The sequence below is a fragment of the Curcuma longa genome, chromosome 1 (assembly GCF_044706935.1).
Source record: "Curcuma longa cultivar G26 ecotype Majalengka, Jawa Barat chromosome 1, ITB_CL_G26_1.1, whole genome shotgun sequence".
Taxonomy (NCBI): domain Eukaryota; kingdom Viridiplantae; phylum Streptophyta; class Magnoliopsida; order Zingiberales; family Zingiberaceae; genus Curcuma; species Curcuma longa.
In genome coordinates, this window is record NC_133861.1 from 13,782,592 (window position 1) to 13,802,681 (window position 20,090).

Below are 20,090 nucleotides of genomic sequence, written 5' to 3' on the forward strand. Positions count from 1 at the left end.
AAATAAAAAAAACCAAAAAAACATAACTATTAATGCAGCTTCTATCCCTTGCTAGCTTCGATGCAATTAAACTTGGTAACTGCGAAGAATCTGGCCTCAATTTCTCTGCTCCTTCCTCTTCCTCCGAAATGGCCGCAGGCAGTTTGACCTTTGTCCATTTACTCTTCCCCACTCTGCTTCTCGTCGTCGTCCTCTTCCTCACTCTCCTCTTCCTCCGCCGTCAGCGCCAAAACCACCACCGACGCCGCCGTCTACCGCCCAGTCCCCCTTCCTTTCCCTTGTTAGGTCACCTCCACCTCCTCAAACCACCGATCCACCGCTCCCTCGCCGCCATCTCTGCCGCTCACGGCCCCGTCGTCCTCCTCCGCTTCGGATACCGCCCCGTACTCCTCGTCTCCTCTCCGGCAGCCGCCGAAGAGTGCTTCACCGTCCACGACGTCGCGTTCGCCAACCGCCCCCGCTTCCTCGCCGGCAAGATCCTTGGCTATGACTTCACCTCCGTCGTCTGGGCCCCCTACGGACCCCTCTGGCGTGACCTTCGCCGCATCACTTCCGTCCACTTGCTCTCTTCCGGTAGCCTCCGGGCCTCCTCCGACGCCCGCGCCGATGAGATCCGCACCCTCGTGCGGACCCTCTTCCTCCAGCACGGAGGCGGCGCGCCGCGGAGGCTGGACATGAAATCGACTCTGTTCTCCCTCGTGGTCGGCATCATCGAGCGGCTGGTGGCTCCGCTGGCTGGGGACGCACCCAACCAGAGGCGGATAGTGAGGGAGATAGTGACCGAGGTATTTCGGGAAAGCGCTGCGACGGGGAACGCAGGGGACTACATGCCGGCGTTTATGAGAACTTTAGCGTGGCGGGGATCGGAGAGGAGGCTGATGAGACTTCATGAGAAGAGGGATGGTTTTTCGGGGGCTCTCATAGAACAGCACCGGGAGAGACGGCGGATCCAGGAGGAGGATGGCGGCGGCGAAGGAAGCAAGACGGTGATTAGCATCATGCTGTCGCTGCAGAACAGCGATCCAGAACGCTACACGGACGATATCATCAAAGGCCTAATCCTGGTACACTTTCCTCCTCATCTATGGCCAAAAGTAGCACTTCAAAATCAAATAGGAATCAATCAAATTTTGATGGATTCGTTTCTTTCGATTGTATTATTTTAGGCAATGTTTTCAGCGGGAACAGATACCTCGTCCGTCACGATAGAATGGGCAATGAGCCTGCTTCTAAGCCATCCTCACGTCCTGGAGAAGGCCGCCGTCGAGCTCGACGCCAAGGTCGGTCACTCGCGGCTAGTCTCTGAAGACGACCTCCCCAACCTCCCCTACTTGAACTGCATCATCAACGAAACCATGCGCCTCTACCCCGCCGGCCCCCTCCTCGTGCCCCACGAATCCTCCGAAGACTGCACCGTTGCTGGCTTCGACGTCCCGGCCGGCACCATGCTGCTCGTCAACGCGTGGGCCATCCACAGGGACGCTGCGGTCTGGGACGAGCCGGGAAAGTTCAAACCGGAGAGGTTCAAGGAGGGTGGTGCGGCGGCGGACGCTGAAGGATACAAGTTCATTCCGTTCGGGACGGGGCGACGGCGGTGTCCAGGCGAGGGACTGGCTATGCGTGTGGTGGGGCTGACGATGGCGACCTTCATCCAGTGCTTCGAGTGGGAGAAGGTGTCGCCGGAGGAGGAGATAGACATGGCGGAAGCGCCGGGGCTCACCATGCCCAAGGCCAAGCCACTGGAGGCCATGTACAAGCCACGCCGGCACATGGTGCCCCTTCTGTCGCAGTTGTAAAGGCATCCTTTCTCAGAATATGAAAACAAGAAAAGGCTAGATCAAATATAAATTCTCGTTGAAATAAATCAATAATCATCTCTTAGGTATCTTGTTCTTCCATTGCTCTTATGAAGTTGATCTCTAAAATCTTGCTTTTCGACTACATGTTTTTTTATCACACTTTCAAAGCTTTCAAATAGAAAATTCATTGCATTTACTAGTCCCTACGGAGTATTTGTGCATCCTATTAGATCTGAGTGTGATGTTTATTTTATAAAACGCCGTTTTAATTTCTTTGTAAATGAGGCCTTCCAAGGAGTAATTCACCATTACCATAGCTATTTGTTCTACTTTTAGATATTGGCCATGAAATTCTAGAGAAACTTGCTAGAGTTTCAATTGCATTCTCCTCTTGTTAGTGCCTTCTGTTCAATTGGCCAACAGCATCTGAACATGCATTGTTTATTAATAAGCATTACAGCATATATTTGATAGATAGCTTTACAGTCGAGATGATAACACTGTGGAATCTCACAAACAAGTCAATTTCTCATGTTTCTGTAATCAAAAGAATTGCTACTCGAGTCCACAGCATCAGGGGAAGGGCCTCACCATTTCAGCTTTTCTGGGAAGTACTGAAACATCAATAGAACATTTAGGATCGTTCACAAATTCGCAAGAGGAAGACTTAAAATAAATAAATGAGGTTTAAGAAGCTGAATGGAGATGCAAACCTTTTCAATGAGTGAAAGATAGTATGGTTTCACCTTCTCCACATCTATTCTGACTTTGCTCTTGCTATAAAGATCATATTTGCTGCAACAGAATGGATATTAGGGAAGCATCTAATGAAGCAGAAACAAAATGTCAAGAACAAGAATTAAAATGATCGATCAATATTCACAAAACTTACTTGAATACATGAAGCCACTTCAGATTCTCTTTATCTTGATCATTCATCAAGTACTGATACGCTCCATGCTTGTGCAGAGCTGAGGATAAAGGGAATCAGGTTTATGAACCAGGCCATTGGATTACAAGTGAAAGTGTTGTTGCCGAACTTACGGTAAAACGAATGGTATCTGATTATGAATAGACCAGCTGAAGGCAAAGTAGTTTTGTTCTCCTTAGCCACCTGAGATCGACAAATTAGTTGTACATCTTTAGCCATTAACAGAAGACCTCAATCTAACACACAACTCATAAGATCATACCAGATACATGTAATCGTCATGCCCCCAAGACATTAGGACATTGTCAAGTCCACAACCCTCTGAGTAAACTCCAAACTTGGTGTTATACTTAGCATTGAGATAATCAGAGTTCCCCTTAAAATACTGTTGGAAAGATCGATGAACATCAGAACACATGGTGGATATATTCTTTCAACTAAACATGGAGCCATATTGAGCAAGTCGATACCTTGTGATGAACATTGCATTCATCAAAAGCACACCCCACAGGAAATGTGTCCCCTTGAAGAGGTAGCATATTAGGATACAAGTAGATTCATGTGCTTCCATGAGGAAGGAAAGTAAACAGAAAGGTTGACAGTGCATACCGACGACAGCCCATTGCGGAAGCTGCCCAAATTTAGGATGAAGAAGCACCTTTCCGAGATCTGATTCAAGATAAGAGACATCGATCAGATTTTATGTTCATAAATAAAAGGAGTGCAATCGAAATTGAGCAGCTCGTTCAGAGCATTAAGAGGTTACCATGAATCAGGCCTGTCAAGTGAAGCCAATCCTCATCCGGATAATCTTTCCTAATCGCCTCAGCAGTCTGTAACAAGTGCTCAATCTGTGGTTCATCGAGATCAGGATCGCTCTCGTCGACAAATTCATTAAGCAGTTCGATGCACTCCCAGACGCTCATCGCCACCCTATCCAACTTTCCATATTCTTCTCTCATCCTTTTAACCTGAACACAAATACAGCTTCATATGACTGAAACCAAATTTTTAGAACCAAAGTTCTGGAGCCTAAACGTACAAAATCATAAGTTTGATGAACGTGATTCGTTCTGTAGAACTCTTCCACTGATTTCTGCCTCTCAGATTCAACATCATAATCCCTGGAAATGACACAAAAGCGACACTATTCAGAATCAAAATAATTGGAAACCGAAAACAGATCATGTCATTACCTGAAAGTATGGCCAAAAGCATTTGAATCGGGCATCACAAATCCACCATCCAACAACAACTCCTTCGAATCGGAGGAGGAAACGCCCTTGGCTTCCTCTGCCACTACTGCTCCAAGGGGATAATTAATAATGTCGCGTCAACAACAGATCATCCAACATACAATACGTAATAGATTCGAATGGAAGACATTTTGATACAATCTATCGACAAAAACAAAACGTACCAATCTGAGGCTGGTTGATGATAATAGTCATCTCTACAATAATCCAACCAAACAGAGAGGACAGATGCAAGGAGGAATGATCGAAACAGATGCAGGACTCGATTTCTCGATGGCCAAAGGAAGGAATTATTTATAGATCGTCGATGAAGAAAGCGCCAAATACGGGAGGAGATTAGGTTCTTCCTCTTCTGTGGCAGAAACGGTTGGTGGAAGGAATTGTTGGAACGGAGATACACATATATAAAAGCCAAAGTAGGCAATTGATGAATCGACTCAGCAATGGCGTGGGAATCTTATCGGATACGACGGCAAGATTTGGCAGCATCTGGATAGTGTCAAAGTAATTGACGCGCTGCGGCTGAGTCAAGGTGGCCAAAGTTTCCGCATTTTTATTTAAAATAAAAATTAATATATTATTTTTTTTTACAGGCAAACAATCATAGACGACATCAATTATTTTTTTAACGAAAATATATTATTTTTTCTTTCCTTCAACTTAACTTCTTCCTCTGTTAATCTGTTTGGATTTCAAGGTGTTAAAAGTTGAAAGAAAAAAGGACTCATCTGGTGAATTGATCGAATCAAGAAACGATTTTACTTGGGATTTTTTTATCGATTAAATACGTTTCTATTGTTTTATAGGAAATACTTTAAGATTCGACTGTCTTATTCATTCAAAACCTTTGGGTGATTCAACCACTCGAACTGTAAGTTTGATGAAAGCCAGATGAAGCTTGGTCGAGCTTTCATTAAATGAGTGTGAAACGGAACTGAGGAAATGATCAAAATTTCTTCCAGATTTTGAGGGGAATGACGGGCTCATTGACAATGTTCACTTCATTCTACCTTTTTAAATTGTTCTCGGCATTAATATGTAACATCAGACAGACTTACGAGATTTCTGCATTGCATGACGCCAGTTCATGAACAAATGGTCATATCGGATCGCCAAAGACAATTCTGCCACAAGATCAAACTTCACCTCGGCTTGCAGCTTGTTCACCAGTTCTAATGGAAGGGAAGCTTGATGTGCACTTGCTCTGCTCTCACAGAGACCGTGGGAAGGCACCAAGAGCTCTGTCTCCGTGATGGTGCCTGAGAGCTTTGACTCGAAGGAGCACACGCGAAGATGCCACGAACTCCTACCTAAAGCACATTCAATCGAGACTCACTATCAGAGAGGCAATGACGAATGCTTGAGATTCAGGCGAAGATAGCGAGAGCAACCAGAGGAAGTGCAGGCTCATCGTAACTTTCCCTGACCATGTTTTTCTCATTGATCATAATATCTTCCTGCATCTATTAGACGCTAGTGTCAATGATATGCGTCAACATATATTTTACTGCATCTATTGTGCATGAGAAGGCTAAGCTACTGTGCATGGCATGCGAAGGCAGCAGCTCGGCATTTATCAACGTTTATGTGCTTCCATTAAACTATACAAAGAATAAAGGCCAAAGTTTCCGCAATTTCTTCATCGGATGACCAAGCAAGCAGAAACGGCGACAGAATGCTTGGCTACTTCAATTTCCAAGTATTAACAAGTGATCGAGTTACACCCACTTGCAGACAAACCACTTTATGAGCTTTGCTTTTGCTTCGAGCTCGCCTCTGTACTGTACGACAATATTAATGGTGTTTTAACAAAATTATATTTTCGCAAGCCCGAGGCGTTTCTGTTCTTCGTGAAAAAAAAGCCGACAAAAAACGGAGCCAAAAACCCAATGCCTTGAAGCCCATGCTTAGTGCTTGGCGCTGGAGGAGCCCCTGCTGTTCCCGACGGCACGCGACCAGAGATCGGCGCCGTTGCTGCTCGCTACGTGCTCCGTGTACGCCACCGGGACCAGGCACAGCCCCCGGCTTCGCAGATCGCTCCCCCTCTCTCCCTTCATTTCAATCCATCAAACCGAAGTATCAACATCAGCAATCTAATTAAAAGAGAGGCGAGAATAGATTGAGCAGATCATGCTCTGAAATTTGTATTACGTGCAGGTGTGCAGAGGACGGCAGGCCTTGCAGGTAGGGAGAACTCAGAACCTGCAACGTCAATTCAATTGGAAAGAGACGAGAACCAGCGTAAAAGTCATGTCAGAGACAGAGAAGAGAGAAGTCATCATTAAAATCGCTTGCAGAAGGAGGCACTACACCTGGACTTGCTCATGCAGGAATCTGATGTATCCCAGAGCTTCGTGCAGAACCGATGCCGTATCCGACTGCAATGATCCGCACAGTCAAAGTCAAATCGAACCTTACGCTCGATCGCAGTGTACTTAGTGAACTACCGCTAATTCAGGAATTAGGCAAAGGATATTGGAGGAAAGCATCAGGTTGATTGATCCTTAGTTCTTACCTTGCCGAAGGGTGAAACCAGCTGCTGCAGTGCCATAATCCTTTCCCCTAATTTCTCCTTCCTCACCATAATCATGCCTGACGGACCATCAGGGGCCTCTGTTTTGGGCTTCTTGGTGGTACCGGGTGCCCCTCTTCCTCTTCCTCTACTTGCAGCTTTCTTTTCGAGTAATTTACACACTGTTATTCTACCATTAAAATGAAACAAATTGAGAGAATAAAGGAGTCACCTTGGTGGGGGACTTGGAGCTGGTGATGGTGGTGGAAGGTGGAGAAGATGAGAGGGAAGACAGAGAAGAGTCGGTTGACTTCTGGGAAGCCCCACGGACCACTGCCGCCGCCTTTTCTTCCTTCGCACCGAAACAGAGCATCGAAGAGGAGTACAAGGAAGAGGACGAGGAAGAAAGGCAGGACGTGGGCGAGAAGACGTAATCATCTTCCTCACCCGATCGTAACATGTCCATGAAGCTCTCATCGTCCATTTGGTCGCCGAACCCCTCTTCTTCCATCAGAACAGAAACGAGGCAGGCAGGGAGAAAAATAAAGGGGGGAAAAGAAAAACAGAGTATAAATTACAGAACGAAAGGAAAGATCTAACACTGCGAGCGCACTTCCCAAAGGAGTCAATAGGCTTCCTCACGCTCGATCTAGAACAGTGGGAGAGAACAGGTGGGGAGAAGTGTTCGGAAGAAGAACACGAAAGGCCTCTGAGCCTGGGCTTAGCTTTTTGTTGTTCTTCGCCGCTTTTAGCATTAACTTAGCCGCGGGTGGGCGAGCGGGTGGCGCTGCATCTGCTTTGGCTTGCTTGCCCTTTTGTTGGCTTCCTCCTGTTGTATCTGCGAGCTTTGGATGCTTCGTGTTCGCTTTATTTTAAGCTTCGGGTTTGGCGTCCGCGTCGCTCCCTCTCCCAGTTACTCAAAACCGCCATTTTTTTTCTTCAGGAATCGTGCCGTTTTGTCTTTCCTTTTTTCCCCCATGATTTTATTTATATGTTGCAGAACACTGATTAGCGAAGACGTCTTTAATAGGTAACAAATCCAAGCTTCATTGCTTATGTACATAGCTCCAGCGGGAATGGAGAGGCCTCTGCAGTACTCTGTTAACATTGTTACTGTGAGGTCAGATTTTCTCGTGGTGGTTGACTAATTGATTGATGAAGTACCATATCTAAGCATAACAAATAGACTCCCAGCTTTAAAATAAGCATTCCAGCGAAATAACAGGCAGATCACTGATTTGCAGATTGGAAGAATATAATCAACGGAGTTCCGGACGACTAGAGAGGACGACGGCGACCGTAGGGTGGGCTCAGGGGCGCTCGTCTCCGGCGTAGCAGTGAGGTAACGTGTCCACGTCAAGGTGGAGCCGACGGCGACGTGTGGGGGACGGGACTCTGTCTCTCTGGTCTTTATATATCCTGTTCGGAGAGGGACAAATGAAAGCGACGAACGTACGTTTCAACATTTCGCCCGCGATAACACGCTGTGTGTGTAATTGTGTATGTCGGAACAAGGGGTAGGCTGCATCCAAAGTCGCCGCCGCCGGCGCTGCGCCGGCGCCGCCGCATCACCGGCTTTTCTCTCCGACAGCAATAGCAGTAAAAGAGAGAGAGTGAAAATCAATCACGGATATAGAACTCATCCTCGACATGATCATTGTGGGCCGCTCATGCCTTCCAAATACCAACAAAATCTTCCTTCTTCGAATATATATTTTTTTGTTGGTTCCGGACAAGACGCATAATTTTCAAGTGACATGATTGCACTCGATTTGTAGCAATGTATAAGAATCATTATGAAGGAAGAAGTCCATTAGTGGGTCATGATCCTTGACTTATGCTACGACTCTTTCTTGATAAAAAAATGGAGGTTTATTTAGCCATAAAAAATGGCGGACAAATAATCTCAACGAACCCCGATGGTTTAAGAAGGTGCTCGAGAGCCCATAAAGCCCCAGAGATTGGGCTGAGATTTCGTGGTAGCTGTAATAGCAGTCTTCATAACAAATCTAGAATACTATGAAATGAGAATGATGTAGTGTGAAGAAAGCATCATAATGGATTGAACTTGGTTGTGCCGCACTGTAATACTGTTCATGGAGTCCTACAGAATATAGTTAATGATGCGTTTCTCGCTTCGTCTTCAAGCCTCGTTATTCTCCCTTTCTCTCCACGAGGAAAAGGACTAAGCATGACGGAAACTGCTAAATCGATACCATCATTTCTGAACTCTCTGTGTCGTCGTTGTCTACAGACTACTGAGAACGAGGTGAGCTCTCCGTTGCGTATCAATTAAAGGAATTCGTGATCTAGTTGATCCAATCTTCCCTTAGTCAGAGTTGATTCGTCTACCATTTGAAGTTGAAGTTGGCCAAACATTTGGTTAGGCGATGTTAGTTTTGACAGTGGAGCCTCTGGCGTTTCATGAATAGTCATGCAACCACGAGACTTTCATGCTCTGCTTGCCCCTTCACAACGTCCATGCTCTGCCTTCTGTTGCTTTCTATCTTCCAACGTCATGTAAAAAAGATGGTGAAAAGATTTTTTTTTTCCTTTTGAAAAGAAAATCATATTGTGCAGTTAGTGCTAAGAGAATTTTGTTTATCGTTATAAATGATGAGCATGGAAACTGTCGATTTTGAATTTTATAACAGTGTGAGATCCCTGTCATGATCAATGCAAAGCTCTTGCATACATTAGAATTGAAATTCACAGGAAATATTGTATGTTCGTTCACATGTACAAATCCAATAAATTAATTTGGATGATGAACTCTCTCCCTCCCTGTGACAAATTCGATCTCAATTGACAAATTTATTGATCATAATTTAAACAAATAGTGAAGCCTTCTCCTTTAGCTCCAGTTCTCCTTGATGACGCTCATGCTCATGTTTAATCTTAACTGTGCAAACTTCGTAGAACTTGCAGTTCATGATGACCTCGAGGATCAGCAGCAATGCGTGGAAGTAAGCAATGGAGAAAGCCTCCCACAGCAGAGACGAACTTAATTCCCCTGAAATGTCGTATTGCCGGACCACCCTGTACTGAAACAGAGCCTCCACGGCAGCCATTGCGAGGTTGGCCGGCAAAGCCAATCCCAGCGCCGTTGACGCACGCCCCCTCACTAGCAAGAACGCCTTGAGCGCCGGGAGCAGACCGCCGCAGTCATCCACCGCGGCAACGACGAGGGCCAGGTTGCAGATCACGGTAGCGTTGGCGATCACGACGGAGTATAGGACGGCGCCGGCGGCAGAGAGGAGGAGGAGGAGGGCAGTGCTGGTGGCGAGGCCGAGGACGTCGGCGACGTTGAAGACTAGGAACATGAAGGTGAAGACGCTGGCGTTGGTGGAGAGGAGGAGAAAGGAGTTGAAGAGGTGGGTGGGGAGGATCGAACGGTAGAGGCGGAAGGCAGTGGATAGCGGCGGCGACCCCCTTTGAATCCTCCCGCCGCCGCCACACACGGCGAGGACAACGCAAGCTTTAGCGACGAGGAGGAAAGTAAGGACGATCGGCAGCGTGGCCACGAAGGAGAACACGGTCTGCGCCAGCTTCACCTTTAGCAGAGCGAAGAACTCCGCATAAGCAGGAAACCTCGCGGCCTGGAACAGCGCCGACAGGCGGAAAGAGATCGTTTTGACGACCGGCCCCGAGAACGGAACCAGCGCCTGCGACAACAGAATGGAAGCCGACGCGGGCAAGACGAGCAGAGCAGCAATGGAGGTGAACGACTGGTAACCGTCCAAGAAGGCATTGATGGAGCTCCTTACGATTCTAAGAGCCATGGTAGGAAGGACCGATCGAAGAAGCTATCGCAAGGCTTTGATCTTTCGAATCCTCGATGAATATAAATATAAAGGTCGTAGTGGTGGCGATAGGCCAACCACTGGTGAGCTACTGGCGTCGTCGTAGGCAGTGCATGGTTTTCAACAGAAGATGCTTGGATTCTTTGTGTCAGTGGTTGATTAATTACTCGAGCCGAATGGATTATCTATCGAGACCTATTTGCTTGCTGTAATATTGGACTGTAGCCACTCATGGTGATGAGGCAGAGGCAGTTGTCAAAGTTGAACTCATCGATTCTTTCTTGAGAAATCAAGAAGCAGTTGTCAAAGTTGAAGTCATCGATGCTTGAAACGAGGCTGAGTCATGACCAATGAGTGGGCTTCACCTTTTCGTCTGATTTGCAGGCAGTTAATTAATTGACAGTAACTATCAAAGCAAACAAAGAAACTCTAATACATATATATATGATAGCATTGTTAAAAATAACTTTCTTCTTTCATTCTGAAATCGATGAGGGAGAGAAGTGATGCAGTTAGTGAAGTTGGTGATACGTAGCGAGCAGACAGAATATGATGGTACAGTCGTTCATATAGGAATTATAGTTTTCTCATGGTAGGTGCATTGTCTTAATACACAGCCGACACTAGCAAAGCCTGTGCTCAGAAATCACACAACACTACTACACTAGATTAACCAGCTCTTCCAGCATTTGTTTTCTTTTTCTGCTTTCTCTTGTATGGTTAAGTTGATTACTGAGGCTGTCTTTCTCTATGTTTTCATTCTGTGACGAATTAAAAGGAGGAAACTAGCATGTTGATTAATCTACATCAATTTCTGTTTTTGAGTACGATCGATGTTAATTACAAGCAAAGTAGTTCATAACTATACTTCAATCCTACAATTAATGTTCCATAAGTACGTACGTAGCTTCTGATTCATGTTCTTTCTTGCTTGTTTTGTTTCCTAAGGAACTGGAGACTAATTGGAAATTAAGGATGAAATGACTTAGTGACAGACAGGGCAGGTCAACTCATTTGGTGGAGATGATGCCCAAGGGTTACTAGTTAGAAATTCATAATAAAAAAGGCACGTACGAATCGCTTTCATTGCTACAAGAATCATTCATTGTTGAAAACTATTAAAAACTTCATCTTCAGCTAGCCACCAATAATTCATGAACTACAAGAGAGCAGTAGTGACAGAGCCGCCTTTTATATATGCCGTTTGCCCTTCTTGATTCTCTTTCCAATATTTACTGTTTGATATTGGTTTCCCTTGCATTTTAAGCTAACGATCGAGTGCAATTCGACCTCTGTCTCTAATGATCGAGGGCAAAGTGATCATTAGTTTAGTTGGCGTGATGCAAAGCCTACTTAATTAAAGCACACGGCAGGCAATTGAGTAGCTAGCTATAGGCCTATGTATATCTATTTCAATATTTTGGATTTTTCTTACTCATTCCATTCCGTGCCTATCGATCGAACTGTTCGATTAATTCATGACTGCTCTCCAACTGTGGTAGGGCAGGAGAGATGGTTTAATTTCTGTGCTTAATTAATTAATAATCTCAGGGGGATTAGGATTGCAGGGTTCATATCGACCAGGAACTAATCAAACTTAGGAAAAGCTGAAAAATTTTCAGCTGCCGACACTAATGATTGATTTGAAACCGCATTTGTATGTATATTATCTGCTGATTGGGATGGCCAGTGCAGACAGGAGATTATTAATTAAGAGTACTGTAATCCTGGTTGTTTATCACAATCTCAACTTGTTTAACTTGGATTTGGGCAATAATCTCAATTAAACCATTATTACTGCTGCAGTTAATTCATCCGGTGATACGTGAAGAACGCCTTGGTAGGACTGAAACTGTAAAAAATAGCTGTTTTTTTATTTTTAAATACTTTAATTTTAATAAACTATTGGGCAAAAATGAAAAGAGTTTTTTTTTTAATGACATCCATCCCATCCCATGCTGATTTGTTATCAAAATGATATTTCATCGGCTGTAAAATAATACAATTATCAATTTATTTTTCTTATTATCTATTTTTTTCCTTTTAAATTGATGCGTTATTATAATTGAACAGTCACATAATTATAGCAATTATGATTTTGTAACTGTTACAATATGAAAAAAAAAAAGATTAAAATTGTTAGAAGGATTTAAATGATATTTTTTCAATCTAAAATTTGACCATTATGAATAGTATAGTAAAACAAAGGTAACTTATGGCGGGGCGGGGTGGGGCAAGTCAACTACATATATATATATATATATATATATATAATATTAAAAATTTTATATTTGATTGCGAATTAAGCGGGTTAAGCTCACGGGTCCATTAAAATTTTCACTTTTATTTTAAATATATATTATGAGTCTCGTGGTTCAATTTAAATCAAAAGTTATATTCTTTCAAAATTTAAAATTTAATAGTCGCGTTGTAACAATTATAATTTTGTAACTACTATACAACTATGTAGCAATTCAGTTATAGCAATTATAAAAGTGTAGTTGCTATAACTATATGATAGCTATGAGTTAGTAATTGTTACATCACATTGATTTAATAGGAAAAAAAATAAAAGAGATAATAATGAAAATAAATTATTATTGTATAATAGAGGACAGCGGTGGAATGCTCTTTTAATAAAAAAAAAAATTAACATGCGGATTTCAAAAAAAAAATCCTTTTCTAACTTTTGCCCTAGATTATTTATAGTGTTTTAAAAAGAATTTTATGTTTTTATAAAATATAAATGAGAAATAATAGTTACTATAAATGTTACTCTTCTAATTTCTAAATTTTAGATCTGGCATATTTAATTTAGTTTCTTATATATTTTGTTGATAATCTATTTGTTGCTTAATTATTACTCCAAGCTATTCGTATTTATAGATATATTACTTAATAACAAAAATTTCAAGAATTTTTATTACTAACATAATTTTTATAAAAATATTTAAACCAAAAATATTTTTTTATTTTTTTATTAAGAAACGAGTAGACAATGTGAGTGCTTATTTTGTTTCCAAACTTTTAATGATTTTTATCTTTTAAACAATAAAAGAAATATAGCGAAAATATTAATTTCGTTGAAAATATATATTTAAAAAATAGATCCACAAATAAAGCTATAAATTTTCTCCTCGTGTTCATCTTAAATATGTTATTTGTAGCACTGATAAAAAAGAAAACAACATTTTTCTTGAAAAAGTTATAATATTTTCAAAATTTCTTATGGAGATTTTTTTAAGGAATCAAAATATTTTTTATTATCATCATTAACATTGTTAATTTAGTTGGAAAAAAAACTAACATAGCGCACGTGTCCATTGTGTCATTATTAAATATGTGAAATAACATTACTAATGATTCGGAGAAAATGCTAATTTAAAATTCTTTATGGAATTTTAATGACTTTAAAAACCAAGATGTATTTTAGAAATAAAATTTTCATAAAATTGTTAAAATTTAGTACATTCTTATTAAAAAAAATACTCAGAATCTTTATTATTTGTAAAAAGTCCTCTATCATTTTATTATTATTTTCGTGATATCTTTATACTCTTACAAATATTATTAAAATATCTGTATAATTTTATTATTATCTTTATTCTTATTACAATTCCACAATATTAGCAATTCAGTTATCCGTCATTGTTAATAATGAAGATTGAATTGATAAAATTTATAAAGATGTTGTAAGATATATTTGGACAATCTCTAATAGATATTTAAGATTCGAATCTTAATTTAGATGTACTATAAAAAATTTTTTCTCTCGTGGGATAACAAGCTTAAGAACGTTAACGGTTTAGATGGCTCACAATAGCTTTTCGATTTATTTTGAATATCTGAATTAATAAAAAAAATGGTAGAAGTTTGAGGACTAAAACAATCATAGTTAAAAATTGTAGGATTTTTTTTAAAATAGTCGAAGTCTAAGGGTAAAATAATTTTCTCAAGGCCATCAAATTTTTTTATTTTGTTTAATTCCTGATCTCCCCACGTGGCAAAGTTTTGTCCAGCAATTCGGATCCAGTGGGACCAAGTAGCGTAGGAGCCACAGCCCAGTTACTGGACTCTGCGTCTCGATTTTATCGAGCCCGCGAGAGAGAAGTGGAGAAGAAGAGAAAGGTGGGCGACGATGGCTGCATCTGCTGCTGTTACCCTCGGACCGATCTCTTTGCGGAGCCAAATACGGCAAGATTTCCTCAACGCCTTCCCGAAAAATCTCTTCTCGGATCAAGATCCAAGTCGGGGCCGGCGAAAAGGTGCGATTTTTTCGGTGGTCGCTTCCGCCAATGACGGTGAAGGCGGCAGAGGCAGCGGAAGCGGCGCGGGGAGGTTTTACTTCAACATCACTGGGTTTCCCTTCCCGCTCGGCCCCTTCCTCAATCGGCGTACCATCAGGACGGAGGTCGCCCCTTTGCCTTTTAGCAGTTAATATTAAGCTTGTTCTGTTATTTGAGAACATTAAACATCGGAAACATGATGGAGCTGAAGAAAGAATACCTTTGATTTTATAAGAAGATTATTAGCAAAAAATCTCTTCAATTGGCAAATGTGTTCCACTTCAACTTCGACAAGATCTTCAAGTATGCCAAATTGAAGTGCTTTAGGTTTATGAAGTGAGAAATCTGGTGATAACAGAAGACTAACAGTCTATATAGGACTAGCAAAGAGTGATTATTTTACCCTTAGTCAAAAAAGACTTTCTATAAGCACATTTTATAATTTGATCTATTCCATGAGAACGGCGTAGAGGAAACAGAAAAAAAAAACTGCAAAACATAGCTAGAATTTAGAGTACAGACACTAAAAAAGAATATCGTTCACTGACAGAACTTTGATATTCATAGAGAACATGCCTGCATGAATAGTTTTGGATTGCATTTGTTGAATTGAGTAGAGCTCATTCCATCAAGAGAAGGGCCACCCTCTTAACATATAATAGACTACCACACAATTGAAACCTTCCAAATTGTTCCATAAATCGTGGTCAAATATTTAGAGGCATTTCAATGTGGATGAACCATGCTTTTAAAAATGCCAATCGAAACCTTCCAAATTAGCTAAACCACACAATTATCCACCACATTTCTCTCGAGAGTTACAGGCCAAGCTATTTCTGGCCATTTAGCCTATCTGCTACAAATATCATCTCATTCAGTGGCAGTCACTTTCTTGTGATCTATTTTTATTTTTGTTGATTTTTCTGAAGGCTGTCAAGAACTCAATATGGCTCTTTGAACAAGAACAAGCACTGGGTTTCAGTAGTGTCTCCACAAATATTAGAATGACTGTCATCAAATTGAAGTCTGGAGGACTTTGGGTCCATGCGCCTATAGCACCAACTGATGAATGCATCAAGGTTTGCCATCTTATTACTCCTCCATCTTGTGTATTTCTTGTCTGATTGGAATATTAGTTTTATCAAAGTCTAGCATCTGCCTAAATATAATGTTCTAGGGAATTGATTCCTCTTATGTTTCTGAGTTCAATTTCAAAGTCCATGGAAGAGTTTCAGCTGCTATCTAATAACTTTAAAACAGATTTTATAAGGTGATGCTCATACATCAGGGTTAAACTTAAGAAGTTTTCCTCTTCTCCAATTACAGCTTTTGAAGGAGTTGGATGCACCTGTTGAATACATTGTACTACCAACTTTTGCATATGAACATAAAATCTTCGTAGGGCCGTTCTCAAGAAAGTTCCCACGCGCACAGGTGTGGGTAGCTCCTAGACAGTGGAGTTGGCCGATTAATTTACCACTTGAGTTTTTTGGAATTTTTCGTGCTAGGGCTTTGGAAGATGAGGATGATTCCACCCCATGGGCTGATGAAATTGAGCAAAAGGTTTTTAGTTCACCTGAAGTTGGTAAAGTCCCTCCTCTTTTAGCTACCTCTCGATCCAATATTCCTTTTCAGCTTATGTGCCATTTTGTATTTTATTTCTTAAGAAAATATGTGGACTAAACAGTTGCTGCAAGTATCTGATTATCCAGTTAAAACCATGTGTGCTTTTCTTTCTCAAGAAACTATGCACATTCTTGCTTCACATGATAGGTTGTTTTTCCTTGGAGTTTCAGATCCATCATTCTAATTTGTTGGTTTCTTTTCCTGTAGGTATTGGTCCCTATGTGGAGGTAGCATTTTATCATAGACGTTCACGAACTTTACTAGTGACGGACGCTGTCATCTTTGTCCCAAGGCAGCCACCAGAGTGTATTAGCAAAGAGTCACTGTTGGCATCAGCTAAAAATGGTTTGGCAGTGAAGATCCTTAGCAAAGGGAAAAAAGTTCCTAATGAACCTGTCGTGGACAACAAGTTGAACCGCCAAAAAGGTTGTCAACAAGTTAAATTGCCGCCTTTCAGATATAACAACCAAAGCACTTTGTTTATGCTGAGTATTAATAAGTTGTTCACGGTCTCTTTGTGCTAGGTTGGGAGCGAATGGTACTACAGATTTTGTTTTTAGGGCCTTCAAATCTACTGGAGCCAACTGCCAGCTTTTCCCAGATGTCGCAAAAGTTGATCGTTTCGCCTATAGTTAAGACATTGGTTTTCAGCAAAGTTCCAGAAAAGGTGTGTGCCAGTTCCAAATATTAAAAATGGTGACTTTTAGAAATCTATGTAACGTTTGCTCAATATGCATCTGTTATTTCTGATAGCGAAGAGTGAATATACAACATAAGCTAGACTTTCTAACTCTCCAAGTATGTTTAAATTGAATTTCAGGTGAGGGACTGGGTTGATAAAATTGCCAAGGATTGGTCATTCAGAAGGATCATTCCTGCCCATTTTGCAGCACCAATAAGTGCTAGTAGGTCAGATTTCCTGGCAGCTTTTGCATTTCTTGATGAGCTCCTGGACGATCGCTATGCCACGAAACCATCGTTGTCACTTCTGTTTGCGTCGATAATGGGTAGGGCAGCCAGTTACTTCCCACCAGATGATATGAAGACATTGTCATCGCTTGATCAGTTCTTGGTTTCAGCTGGCGTTGTTAAGAAGACGGTTTCAGGGAGAAAAAGATGACACTAGGAAACAGCAGGCGAACTAATAGTGCTTTTCAAGCTGTACTTAGCGGTATTCTCATACAATCATTATAGCCCTCATGAAAAGAACAGAATAAGTAATTGAATTTCTATGCTCTTTTTGTTGTCCTCGATCTATCTTCTGGTTAAGAATGATCAGTTTGATAGTATACTTCTCTGTTCGATACCAAAGACACTGCAATGTTTATTGATTTCTTGCTCATGTTCTTGCGCATGAGAATGTGAATTAGGTTAAAATACACAAACAAAACAAAAAACTAATCTTGCTCTTTACATTCAACTTGACAAAAGCTCAGTTATTCAAATTAATATTTTAATTAAATTCAAAGAGAATAACATCTCTAGTTGAACTTGTTAAAAACAAAATTCAAACTGGATTAAATTTTTTAATAAGTTCAAAAAAAAAATAAATAAGTAGACTCTCAAATCCAGCCCTAAAAGAAAGCAATGGATGAGGAACGCAAGTGAGAATACATGATAAAGCAAAGAGCAGTGAGAACGGCAATTGCCTGAAAGCAGTAACGTTAGCAACCTGCTGCTCGAGCAAACATCCAATCGATTAACCTGATTAATTCTTAATAGTCAGAAAAAAAAGGCAAGAAATTTTAAAGGTATTTTTCCAATTTTCATGGATTAGTTCAATAACCCAGAGCAGCATGATAACTTCAATGTTTCCGAGCAAACATTAACTCACATCTCCGAGATGATAAAAAATGGAGCAGATTTAGACACGTCCAGCTACTTGATCAAGGTCCCTCTGCCCTTGAGAAGCAATCTTCCTTCCACTGAATTCAAAAAGGGGAAAGTATCATTGCACTGTAGCAAGAAAAAACAAGCAACAAACCATGCAATAAAACTGCTAGTAAGCATGCAAGAAGAATCGTTTTATAGAACAAAAGGTGTCAAGATTTCCTGTTCATGAAATAGAATGCATGACATGTCCCCTATTGCAACGCACATAATTTGATAGACGAAGGAAGCCAGATGATATTAGAACAGGCATGGACAACACAAAGCCAACAACTCCATTGAGAAGACAAGAATGATGAAATATGCTTACCCTTTAGGGTTAATTTCGATAATGCCCATCCTCTCCAATTGTTGCAAAATATGACGAGCAATTGCCCCGCTGCTTTTACAGAAATGTGGTGGGCGGCTTCCATTCCTCTTGCGACCCCCGTAAATCTTCTGAAAACCACCTACTCCAATTCCCTGCCTCAGGTATATCTTTCTTGCCATTGATGCTACAACAATAATCAAACAAACAGATTACAGACAAATAAGATTTCTTGTGGCAAGCACTTCCTTGTTGAAATATAAGTATCATATGCATGGTAATACCAGCTCTGATGTAGTACCAATCCGGATCATAAGGAGCAAGTTCCTTGAATCTTCCAGTCTTCACAATGTCCGTCCATTCAGGAAGCTCCATCTGTTTAAGATAATAGCAAACATAAAATCATAAAAGAATACAACTTGGACAAGATAATGTGGACAAATACAAATACTTTGTTCTTTCATATAATGCTCATGCAGCTATGCATGAGCTGCTGGCATCTACACTGAACATTTCAATACAGTATCAAATAAAACTTAAACTACATGCGGCAGAAGAAACATTAGCTAAGAATTAGATTTTGAAATTTGATTATGCTTCTATGACTACATAAATTATATGCTTATATGACTACATAAAAGAAGTCATATATAACCATGGGCGAAAATTGATTTTGAAACATATATATATATAGTAGAACTACTCTATTTAGAAACGTGACTAAGATATATACATGACATTGCGGGAAGAAAACATAAGAGTTTTAATATGAATTATTTTTTAAGCATAAAGTATGTTAAAACTCAGGGTACATTATGAAACAAATTGCAACTATTTACTAATTACATGATACAATATGATGGAATGACTTAAACCCCGATAGAAACCACATATACACACCATTATCACGCAGAACACACTTATTCTGATATTTGTTGATGATAAATAGAAGATAAAATCATTTTAAAAGTCAAATTCTCAAATTCATCCTAAAGAAATCCAGGTCCGTCATTCTGTTCAAAAACCTGCACCCTGTGAGAGATACAATCTTCCTCGAAGACAATGTTTACCATAATCACTTTGAATTATTGCAAAAATTAAAAATTTCGAATTATTTAGCTATATTGTATTACATACGTTTCTCAGCAAAAATTACAAAAAGGAGAGCATATTTAGATTTCAGTATCCTACGCTGGAAGTTCTGAATCAGAAGAACACTTGTGAGTGCGGGATTAGATACGTTTCTCAAACATATTTTAACCCCCCCCCCGCCCCCACACACAAACATAAAAAGGAACACCCAAAAGCAACCCCCCATTAGGAACTAACCCCGGATCTCTTCAAATGGGCGGCGTACCTGAGAAACTCATGGGGCGAGACGTCCTTGACGGTCTTCGACACGTTGTTCTCCATGGTTCACTTTCCCTCTGCTTCAGGCGAAATCCAGCACGTGAAGACGGCGGGCAAAGCGGTTAGAGAGAAATAGAAATAAATAGTTAGATGTAAGAAGCCAAAGCGGAGAGAGAAAATAATTGCGTGGCCTAACGGGCTTAAGTCCTTCGGATTGGGCTGGAAATGTTTACTCACGAAGCCCATTTGTTTGTGCTCAACCAAACCAAATAAATATGCTCAAAAAGTAACTAAAATAAATAAAACTAATAAATTAGTTAAAACTATTTA

At 40.9% G+C, this 20,090-nt stretch overlaps 6 protein-coding genes across 6 annotated transcripts; 2 read left to right on the top strand and 4 right to left on the bottom strand.

Moving 5' to 3' along the window:
* The first annotated feature begins 74 nt into the window (after positions 1 to 74).
* LOC141842647 (cytochrome P450 81Q32-like) lies at positions 75 to 2,001 on the top strand. The gene is made up of 2 exons (XM_074730694.1): positions 75 to 1,064; positions 1,167 to 2,001. The coding sequence occupies exons 1-2, from the start codon at positions 129 to 131 to the stop codon at positions 1,794 to 1,796; spliced, it is 1,566 nt and encodes a 521-aa protein (XP_074586795.1). The 5' UTR covers positions 75 to 128; the 3' UTR covers positions 1,797 to 2,001.
* A 210-nt stretch (positions 2,002 to 2,211) lies between these two features.
* On the bottom strand, positions 2,212 to 4,363 carry LOC141831283 (putative inositol oxygenase). The gene is made up of 11 exons (XM_074718685.1): positions 4,151 to 4,363; positions 3,927 to 4,032; positions 3,773 to 3,854; positions 3,497 to 3,701; positions 3,340 to 3,399; positions 3,201 to 3,253; positions 2,993 to 3,115; positions 2,844 to 2,913; positions 2,692 to 2,770; positions 2,513 to 2,594; positions 2,212 to 2,413 (listed from the first exon to the last, which is right to left on the bottom strand). The coding sequence occupies exons 1-11, from the start codon at positions 4,179 to 4,181 to the stop codon at positions 2,387 to 2,389; spliced, it is 918 nt and encodes a 305-aa protein (XP_074574786.1). The 5' UTR covers positions 4,182 to 4,363; the 3' UTR covers positions 2,212 to 2,386.
* Positions 4,364 to 5,780: 1,417 nt separating this feature from the next.
* LOC141847442 (transcription factor bHLH113-like) lies at positions 5,781 to 7,530 on the bottom strand. Its single transcript, XM_074735491.1, has 5 exons — positions 6,731 to 7,530; positions 6,502 to 6,660; positions 6,299 to 6,364; positions 6,138 to 6,188; positions 5,781 to 6,037 (listed from the first exon to the last, which is right to left on the bottom strand). The coding sequence occupies exons 1-5, from the start codon at positions 7,007 to 7,009 to the stop codon at positions 5,894 to 5,896; spliced, it is 699 nt and encodes a 232-aa protein (XP_074591592.1). The 5' UTR covers positions 7,010 to 7,530; the 3' UTR covers positions 5,781 to 5,893.
* Positions 7,531 to 9,217: 1,687 nt separating this feature from the next.
* LOC141813814 (uncharacterized) lies at positions 9,218 to 10,295 on the bottom strand. Its single transcript, XM_074701804.1, has one exon. It carries the CDS (start codon positions 10,278 to 10,280, stop codon positions 9,327 to 9,329), a length of 954 nt encoding a protein of 317 aa, XP_074557905.1. The 5' UTR covers positions 10,281 to 10,295; the 3' UTR covers positions 9,218 to 9,326.
* A 4,124-nt stretch (positions 10,296 to 14,419) lies between these two features.
* LOC141829290 (uncharacterized) lies at positions 14,420 to 17,555 on the top strand. Its single transcript, XM_074716735.1, has 6 exons — positions 14,420 to 14,712; positions 15,517 to 15,666; positions 15,914 to 16,172; positions 16,421 to 16,639; positions 16,738 to 16,880; positions 17,034 to 17,555. The coding sequence occupies exons 1-6, from the start codon at positions 14,440 to 14,442 to the stop codon at positions 17,331 to 17,333; spliced, it is 1,344 nt and encodes a 447-aa protein (XP_074572836.1). The 5' UTR covers positions 14,420 to 14,439; the 3' UTR covers positions 17,334 to 17,555.
* Positions 17,556 to 17,956: 401 nt separating this feature from the next.
* LOC141829309 (small ribosomal subunit protein eS19-like) lies at positions 17,957 to 19,869 on the bottom strand. The gene is made up of 4 exons (XM_074716756.1): positions 19,740 to 19,869; positions 18,695 to 18,785; positions 18,414 to 18,597; positions 17,957 to 18,138 (listed from the first exon to the last, which is right to left on the bottom strand). Exons 1-4 carry the CDS (start codon positions 19,821 to 19,823, stop codon positions 18,078 to 18,080), a joined length of 420 nt encoding a protein of 139 aa, XP_074572857.1. The 5' UTR covers positions 19,824 to 19,869; the 3' UTR covers positions 17,957 to 18,077.
* Between the last annotated feature and the right edge of the window lie 221 nt (positions 19,870 to 20,090).